At 49.6% G+C, this 8,877-nt stretch overlaps 1 protein-coding gene across 2 annotated transcripts in view; it reads left to right on the forward strand.

Annotated features, from left to right (window-relative positions):
- Nr2f2 (nuclear receptor subfamily 2 group F member 2) overlaps window positions 1-8,877 on the forward strand; it is a 14,395-nt gene extending 5,518 nt beyond the window's left edge. Inside the window, exons 1-3 of one of the 2 annotated variants that reach the window (XM_005357764.2) lie at window positions 731-1,253; window positions 2,791-3,318; window positions 5,972-8,877. In XM_005357764.2, the coding sequence (XP_005357821.1) occupies window positions 812-1,253; window positions 2,791-3,318; window positions 5,972-6,246 (1,245 nt within the window). In that variant the 5' untranslated portion in view covers window positions 731-811 and the 3' untranslated portion in view covers window positions 6,247-8,877. Of the gene's footprint in view, window positions 1-730; window positions 1,254-2,790; window positions 3,319-5,971 lie in introns of those variants that run through there. The other variant, XM_005357766.2, reaches the window with a different exon arrangement.

Raw genomic sequence — 8,877 nt, forward strand, 5'->3', positions numbered from 1 at the left:
CCCGGGGCAGGAGGCGGCGGCGGCCCAGCGCCAGGACGACGCCGCGCAGCGCCGGACGCGGACCACTTTCATGCTGATTCCCCCGGACCCGGGCAGAGCTCCGGCCACTTCGCGGGCCGCCGGTCTCCGCCCCGGCCTGCCTGGCCCCCAGGGCGCGCCCGCGCCCGGCGCCTCCGCTCTCCCAGTCCTTCTGATTTCGATGGCTTTCCTGAATGGCTGACTGTGGGCTGCCCTGGACTTGGCCCCCGGACAGTCGCCTCTCCTTCTCCTCTTCCTCCTCCTCCTCTTCCTCCTCCTCCAACTCCTCCGCTGCACACTAGATCTGAGAGCGAGAGAGTGAACCAGAGAGGGAGAGAGGGAGGGAGAGTGAGAGCGAGCGAGATCTTTGGAGAGATTTTTTTTTTTTTTTGGCCTCCTACTTCTGTCTTGAAGCCAGACAATCGACTTGCAGCTCTCCCTCCCCTCCCTCTCTCCACGTTCTGCTCCCACTCGCTCTCCCCTGTCCTCTTGCCCTCCCCTCTTGACGGAAAGCCCCCCGAAACCAACAAAGCTGAGCCGAGGGAAACAAACAAAACAAACACACCGGGCCAGACAAGCAATCGACAAAACTTTGCAAAAGCAAAAACAAAAAAGGAAAAACTAACCAACCTCAATCAACTAGCCCTGAGCCACCCGGGGCGCCCTCCCGCGCCCTCTCGCACCCTCGCACACACAAAAGGCGGCGCGCAGGAGCCCGAGACCCGGGAGCCGCCGCCACCCCGCCGCCGCCCGCAGCCAGGGGAGCAGAAGTCCGGACGCGGCCCCCATAGATATGGCAATGGTAGTCAGCACGTGGCGCGACCCCCAGGACGAGGTGCCCGGCTCTCAGGGCAGCCAGGCCTCGCAGGCGCCGCCCGTGCCGGGCCCGCCGCCTGGCGCCCCGCACACGCCACAGACACCGGGCCAAGGGGGCCCGGCCAGCACGCCGGCCCAGACAGCGGCTGGCGGCCAGGGCGGCCCTGGCGGCCCCGGCAGCGACAAGCAGCAGCAGCAACAGCACATCGAGTGTGTGGTGTGCGGGGACAAGTCCAGCGGCAAGCACTACGGCCAGTTCACGTGCGAGGGCTGCAAGAGCTTCTTCAAGCGCAGCGTGCGGAGGAACCTGAGCTACACGTGCCGCGCCAACCGGAACTGTCCCATCGACCAGCACCACCGCAACCAGTGCCAGTACTGCCGCCTCAAAAAGTGCCTCAAAGTGGGCATGAGACGGGAAGGTATCGGCCTCTCATTTCTCCCCCCTTCGCCCGCGGTCCCGGGGCCCTGGGTGCGTTTGGCTAGCCTGCTCTGGGTAAGGAAACAGAAGCCCCAAGCCCTCCGTGTTGCAGCCAGAGGGGATTTGGTACTAGGAGCAGGGTCTGCACAGCAACCCTGACCACCCCCAGCCCCCATCCTTCAGTCCGCACGCTTTAGCAGACTCTCCTTCTCCACTCTCTCTTCAGGCTGCATTTCCTTTCCTGTGCATTGATTGAGAGTTCATTGAGTTCACCTTTCTGCAAGGGATGGATTGTTGTTTGTTGTTGTTTTAAAGTCCCCCCCCCCTCTCTCTCTTTCCTTGCTTTTCCTGCATGTTCAACATATGTCCCTCCTCCTTACCCCTCTCCCCAACCCCCACCTTCTCAAAAAAAAAACCAACCTGAGATTGTACTTTTGTACAGAAGGTTCAAATTACAAATGGCAATTTTATGCACTTCGCCGTATTAACGCTGCCTCCTGGGCAGCACTCATGTGACCCTTCTATGGATTAACATTCTGCTTTTAAAAAAATACCTCTTGCTTTTCTTTTTTTTTTTTTTTTTTTCCTTTCACTTTTGAAACGAAGAGAGAGCACTGTAGGAAGTAGGAAAGTGTGGACAAGGGGCCTTGGGCCGCTGCTTTCGCTCTGCACCAGCTGGGTCTTTGTGACATAAAATTCGCCCAGAGCCGGGAACATTGCTCTACCAATGGCGCGCTCCGTGCGGGGCGCGGGCTCCGGGTTGGGGCGAGCCAAAGCCGGGGTTTCTTTGTGTTTCTGCGAGAGCGACTCTCTCGGTTCAGAGTCAGATAACAGCAGGAGCCTCAGCCTCTCTGGCTTTCCCTGGCCGTCACGGGCCTTGCCCGGGCTCCGTCAGCGCCCGCCGCCGGCTCCCTGCCTCTCTCCGGCTTCCTCTCGCCTCTGCCGGCCTCTCTTTCTCTCTCCGCCCTCTTCTCCCTTGTCTCCCCTCCTCCGAGCTCACTGATCAGGCAAAAACGCGGGTCTTAGACTCTGTCTCTCGCCGGGGGGGGTTTTCTCCTGGACTGGGGTGGAGGTTACATGGTTTGGGGACAGTCGTTCGGGGGTTGGCCACTGGTCATCTGGGGTAAAACCTTGATGTCTTGTGCAAAAAGCGTCTCGCCCTCCCCCTACGCTCCGCTCCCGTTCCTTCTCCAATCAATAAGAAATATCAGCTGTTTAGCTGGGGAAAAAAGGGGGGGAGAAAGAAAGGTGCCCCCAGAATGCTACATCACGCTCCGGGGGACCCCGAGGCAAAGTGACCAATCCTGGGTCCTCGGCAGACCAGCTCCCAGAAGGGCCTCGCAGGCAAGTGTTGAGCTCTGGCGGTCAGAGCCGGCCTGGGAGGTGATTTGTGAGGAGTGGTTGCCGGGTGCCTGGCTGTAGCAGGCCTGCCTGGTTCTTGGCGCTGTTCTAAGGCCTGGGACCGGTTGGGGTCTTGTATAAAGATACAGGACCAAGGCTGATCATTAACTGTGGAGTGTCCTCTTTCCTCCCTGCAGCTGTACAGAGGGGCAGGATGCCGCCCACCCAGCCTACCCACGGGCAGTTCGCGCTGACCAACGGGGACCCCCTCAACTGCCACTCGTACCTGTCCGGATATATTTCCCTGCTGCTGCGTGCGGAACCCTACCCCACGTCTCGCTTCGGCAGCCAGTGCATGCAGCCTAACAACATCATGGGCATCGAGAACATTTGCGAACTGGCCGCGCGGATGCTCTTCAGCGCCGTGGAGTGGGCCCGGAACATCCCCTTCTTCCCTGACCTGCAGATCACGGACCAGGTGGCCCTTCTTCGCCTCACCTGGAGCGAGCTGTTCGTGTTGAATGCGGCGCAGTGCTCCATGCCCCTCCATGTCGCCCCGCTCCTTGCCGCTGCTGGCCTGCACGCTTCACCCATGTCGGCCGACCGGGTGGTCGCCTTTATGGACCACATACGGATCTTCCAAGAGCAAGTGGAGAAGCTCAAGGCACTGCACGTCGATTCAGCCGAGTACAGCTGCCTCAAGGCCATAGTCCTGTTCACCTCAGGTAGGATAGGGACTTGTTCCCAGGTACCCAAGAACTCCCAGGAGAGAGTTAGGGCCTGGAAAAGTGGCCAGTCCTATTACCCCTTTCAAAGGTCAAACTGCAGAGTGTATGTTGAAGTGGGAACTTATTATAACTGCTGGCTGGTCCTGGTGTGCAGAAGGATGCTCCACACACTGACTCCCAGAGGGACCTTAGGTCTCTCAGGCCCCTTCCTCTCTCTTTTAGTACCCAACCTGGTAGGCTCTCTCCTGCTTCCTCCCTAAGTCCAGGCCCTCTGGGCCTAGTTGGCCCCCAGGGAATCTCAAGCTCCTGCTTCTTCTTTTTTTCTTTTTTGGCACCCTGTCTGAGACCTCAAGGAGATGCCCCTGGGCACATTGCAGCCCTGGCATCATCCCTGTAGGAGAAAGTTTGTCCCTGCAGGGGGGAAAGTTTGCTTGTGAACTCAGTAGGAGTTGGGGCTCCAGGCAACCCTAACCTGAGAGCAGCAGCTTTCAAAATTGCCTTCTCATGAAAATAATGCAGACTGCCAGGAGAAGGGCTGTGCTGTCAGGAAGGGCAGGAGGGGAGGAAGGGCTACCATAATTCCAAGAATGTCTGCAGGGGGCTGAAGGCTGGCCTCTGGCTTCCCCTGTTCAGGCAAACACTTAAGGCAATTTTCAAGCAACCCACAGTGTAGTGTGTGCCAACTCGGGCTGGATATGAATGTGGCTGGAGATAGGAAACCGTCATTGACTGCATTAGGAAATCTAATTAGTTTGCATGTAGTTTAACCTGTGTGAGTAATAGATCTGATATTCATTAACTCTTGAGGCCAAATGATTTTTGAAAGTGTCTGGCTTTCCATTTTCGGGCCACACCTGAGCCTTTTGGCTGCCTCCAGGCTCACTCAGTTCAGCCCTAGCCCAGGTGGGTGGAAATCACCCCCACCCTTCACATTCTTGCACTAAGTTGTCAGCTGATTCCTTTGTCATGGCTGAGAAGGGACCTGGGTTCCTGACTAAGAATAACAAACCCGTTTGGACATTGGCAGGGGCCTGGGACCTAGTCAGCCTACTCCAGCTCTTTAAGTGAGGAAGCTAGGAGAGGTGTGTGTGTAAGTTTAGAGGCCAGACAGATGAGAGGACCCCAGTTTCTTCTTTGTTGTTCAAAGAAATCTGGGAACCAGCTCATTAGCTGAGCCCCTTGCAGGCTCATTCTCACTGTGCTGTCTTGGATGAGTTACTGTTTCTCACATAGAACACCACCCCAGTCACTCTAAACCCTATCTTCCAAAGTCCTTAGATAATCAATCAGAGGACAGCACTCTGGCCAGACCAGAGCTGTATAGAGGGGGTTTCTTCTCCTCATGGGCTTCTCATGTCTACTTTGCCTGGCACAAATGTCATGGCACCCTAGTCCTGCCCCATAGCTGCCCCTCGCCCCCCCCTCTCATAACCTCAGATGATGGAGGTGGCTGTTAATTTCTTGATGCCATTGTTGGTTCTTTGCCTTTACCTCCTGGTCTTTCAAGGAAAGAAATGCCTGGTACTGTCGAAACAGTTTAATTTATCACTGTTTGAAGATGTGGAGGCCTGTATGGAGAATGCAGACGGCCTCACAAAGAGATAAAGGTTCCTGTTATCTGATGCAGAGGGAGAGGAAGGAGTCCTAGACAAACAGATCTTTTCATTCCTGACCACAGACACCTAGGCATCTGTAGACACACGGAGTCCTGGACAGAGTGGAGGAGGGCGCATGTGTGTTCTGGTGGTAGGAGTGGAGGTGGTGGTGAAAACTGTTTTAATGATTCACAATATGCATGTGTTAACCCCAGTCTTGTCTGGGGAGCCCTGAAAGGTCAGGTCACAACCTGAACCGCCTTCACCAAGAAGCCTCTCATTTCAAAGGCACTTATTGTAATTTCACGTATCAGAAAAAAAAAGAAAAGAAAAGAAAAGTGTTTTCCTGAAGATAACAGGGAGGGGGGATCCTTCTTGGAGAGACCTGGGCTTTAAAAAAAATAAATAAAAGGGGGTGGGAGAAAAGGGAGAGAGAAGAAAAGGAGGGGAAAGAAACAGCTCAAATGAACAGAGAGATCACAGTTTGCATGGCTGCCCTTCAATAGGCTAAACTGACAAGATCAGTTTTAAAGGGCCACTTAAATCAGTTTCAAAGACTGGAGAAAAATGAGTCCCTCTCTTTGGGGAGAATCTGAGGCTGGGTCTTGGACGCCATTACTGCAAGCTGGGCCAGGTTGTCACCCCTCCTCCCTATACACACTATATAATAAGCCAAATTCAGGGGATGGGGGAAGAAGCATTGGTGGTTCTGGTTTTGTCTGTCTGTCTGTGTACTAAATAGGGCCAGATACACAAATGTACTTTTTTCTTGGGCCTCCCAGTGACCCAGCCTGAGGACCAGGGCAATGAAAGCCTGTAGTACCCCAAGCGTGTTTTATTTTAAAGTAAACACTCCAGGACCAGCTCAAGCTTTGTCACCTCGCTTCTCCCCCTTGAAGTTCTCAGTGTCTAGTCATTTGCTCCAAGTCTGGATGGGGCACTTTGACAGAGCACTGTGTGCACACCTCAGGTGACCCATTTCAGGCCTCTTAATCTGATGGATTCTCTCTCTTCCTCTTTCCCCACTTTTTTTTTTTTTTTAAACTTTCTTCCAGATGCCTGTGGTCTGTCTGATGTAGCCCATGTGGAAAGCCTGCAGGAAAAGTCCCAGTGCGCTTTGGAAGAGTACGTCAGGAGCCAGTACCCCAACCAGCCAACGCGGTTCGGAAAGCTTTTGCTTCGCCTCCCTTCCCTCCGCACGGTCTCCTCCTCAGTCATAGAGCAATTGTTTTTCGTCCGTTTGGTAGGTAAAACCCCCATCGAAACCCTCATCCGGGATATGTTACTGTCCGGCAGCAGTTTTAACTGGCCGTATATGGCAATTCAATAAATAAATCAATCAAAATAAGAAGGGGGAGAGAAGCAGAGAAAGAAAAGGCAAAAGACTGGTTTTGTTTGCTTAATTTCCTTCTGTTAAGAAAGGATGTTACAAGTTTGCTAAAAGAAGAGGGGAAGAATTTAATGGACTGTGAATTTCAGAGAGAGAGAGACTGTCAAACGAACTTTTACAGAATGCATTAAAAAAGAAAACTCCTGTGTTGGGCAGAACAACTTGCTACTTATCATTTTTTTTGTATAAAAAGGAAATTAGTCTTTTTTCTTTTTGGTAAATTTTTGAAAAAAAAATGTTGCTAAAAGTGCATTTAAGGCGATTGGGAGAAAATTAGCAGAATGGACAAAGTAAGTCTTTTTTTTTCCAAATTATTAATTGTCCTATGTCTTTGTACCTCTAGTTGGGTTTTTTTTTTTTTGTACTTTTCTGGTTCCAAACCAGTTTTTCTGTGGTTCTATAATAAGTTTTGATATAATCTTGGCTTCTTAAAAAAAACTGTGTATCATTAAAATATATGTTCTGCAAGAATTAAAACTGAGTCCATGAAAATATCATAGGAAGACATAAAACTTTAGAAGGCAACTCAGAGATGACGGAAATGCACTTACAAGTGGTGGCCAAATTTTTTTAGGTGAAGTTGAGCACTCCAATTAGCGAGCTGGAGGGAATCACATGCAACACAGCTTCCCCTACCCCCTCCCCAGACCAAGACAAACCTAGCTTTTTAAACATATTTTAAGAAAGAGAAGGAATTGTGGAATTTATTGGCAGCCAAGGAATGTGTCCAAGACACAACCTGAGGTTTTGAATAAAAAGTGAACTTTTGTAATTTGAATTGGGTCCCCCCCCTTAGTTCTTGAATTGTTATGAATCCTATATCTGTTTGTATATTTGCAAGCCCTTTGTATTATAATTGTTGATATTTCCCCCTTTTTAAAAAATACCATTGAAATCAGCATGACAAAATAACACTGTTGGCACTTATAGGTAACGTGATTGATTCAGTATCTTAGAGTTTACAGTTTGTGTTTTTAAAAAAACTGAAGGTTTTTTTTTTAAGTGCAACATTTCTGTATACTGTAAAAGTTATAATAACTGAACTGTTTGGTCGAGTCTTTGTGTGTTATATTCCAAGGAAAATTGAAAGTATTCAGAAATTAAAATATTATTTGATATCTGAAACCTGCTTGGCTGTCCCCACTCACTGTCTTTCCATCAGGTTGAGCCCCTGTGAGTCCTCGCTGAGCCAGCGGGGGCCCCATTTGTTGACTCCCCTCAATCAGTTTGTTCAAAGGTAGACTAGTGTATTTGCCTGTTTAATTTGGGTGTGTGTGGGGGGAGCCTAAGTTAATGGTTTATCTATGGTTTAGGAAGTGCCACACTGATATAGTAAGCCACCCCCATTCACCTAATCCTCCTTTTAATTAAAAATGGATTTTCCAGGAAAAAAAAAAGAGGCCCTTATATTTGTCACACTTAAGTGCCTGCTTAGGGAAGGTATTGTGAGAAGTATTAGAAAGCTTGAGATCAGTATCTATTTTATGATCAGAAAAAAAATGCTCTTTTGTACATTTCTGACAGTTATGCAGAGGATTGTTCAAGCAAGCTAATCACAGCACTGTAAATAGAGGGCAGTTGTTCTCAATGAGTTTTTCCTTAAGTAAGTGTGATTTTGTTGTGTGTGTGTTTTTTTTTTAAATATTCTGTGGTTCTCATCTAGCGTGGCTGTTGAGAGGATTTTGAATACAGTGATGTAGCTGCTAGGGATGAAGGGTCTGTTTTTCATGTATATATGATAACTTGCAGTTGGCCTGGCCTTCCCCCTCCCCCTCCCTCTTCAGTCGGTGAGAGCATGACCACAGGTCAAGGGAATCTTTTCCATTGGAGTTCTGTACATAGAAACCCATGGACATTTGGACATATCAGATTGTGTAAGTACAATCTGCACTGCTCTTGGGATCCTTCATTCTTGGAAGCCAATTTTTTAAAGAAGAGAGAGAGAGAGAGAGAGAGAGAGAGAGAGAGAGAGAGAGAGAGAGAATATTAAAAAAAAAACTTTACAGGGTGTGCTGACTGATCTGGAAGTGTACTATTTGTTTCAGTCCCATATTCTCCTTTCCTGGTTTGGAAAAACTCAGTGCTGGGAGCCTACAATTTGTTCCTATTTAGACTTTCCGAGCTCCCCTCCCTGACAATGCTTTTTTACCATGTTGTGGTTTAATCTGAAAATGAGGGAGGGGGCTGATGAAAGGAAAGGGATCATTTTGCAAAGTGCATGAAACTTTGATGCTCAGTTCTGGTTCATACACACAGACCTGAAAAACTCTGCCTCATTTAGGCAGAGCTCTCCCTCTGACCCTCACCTTCTTCTCTCTGTACATATCTATAAATATGAAGTATGTTTTACAGCACAGCATCTGACCTTTAGAAGGAGGTTTTGTTGGTGGTTTATCCCCCCCCCCTTGCAAGTGCTATCCATGTGAGTGTGTAAAGTTTTCTCTACTAAGTAAAACATAGGCCCTTTTCCTTGTTTGTTTTGTCTTAGTTTATTGTAAACAGCCATTTGTTGTAAATTATTATTGGCATTAAATTATAATTTATGATTTTCAAAGCAAAAGACAGTCCCTG

Source organism: Microtus ochrogaster, chromosome 22 (genome assembly GCF_000317375.1).
Source record: "Microtus ochrogaster isolate Prairie Vole_2 chromosome 22, MicOch1.0, whole genome shotgun sequence".
NCBI classification, from domain to species: Eukaryota; Metazoa; Chordata; class Mammalia; order Rodentia; family Cricetidae; genus Microtus; species Microtus ochrogaster.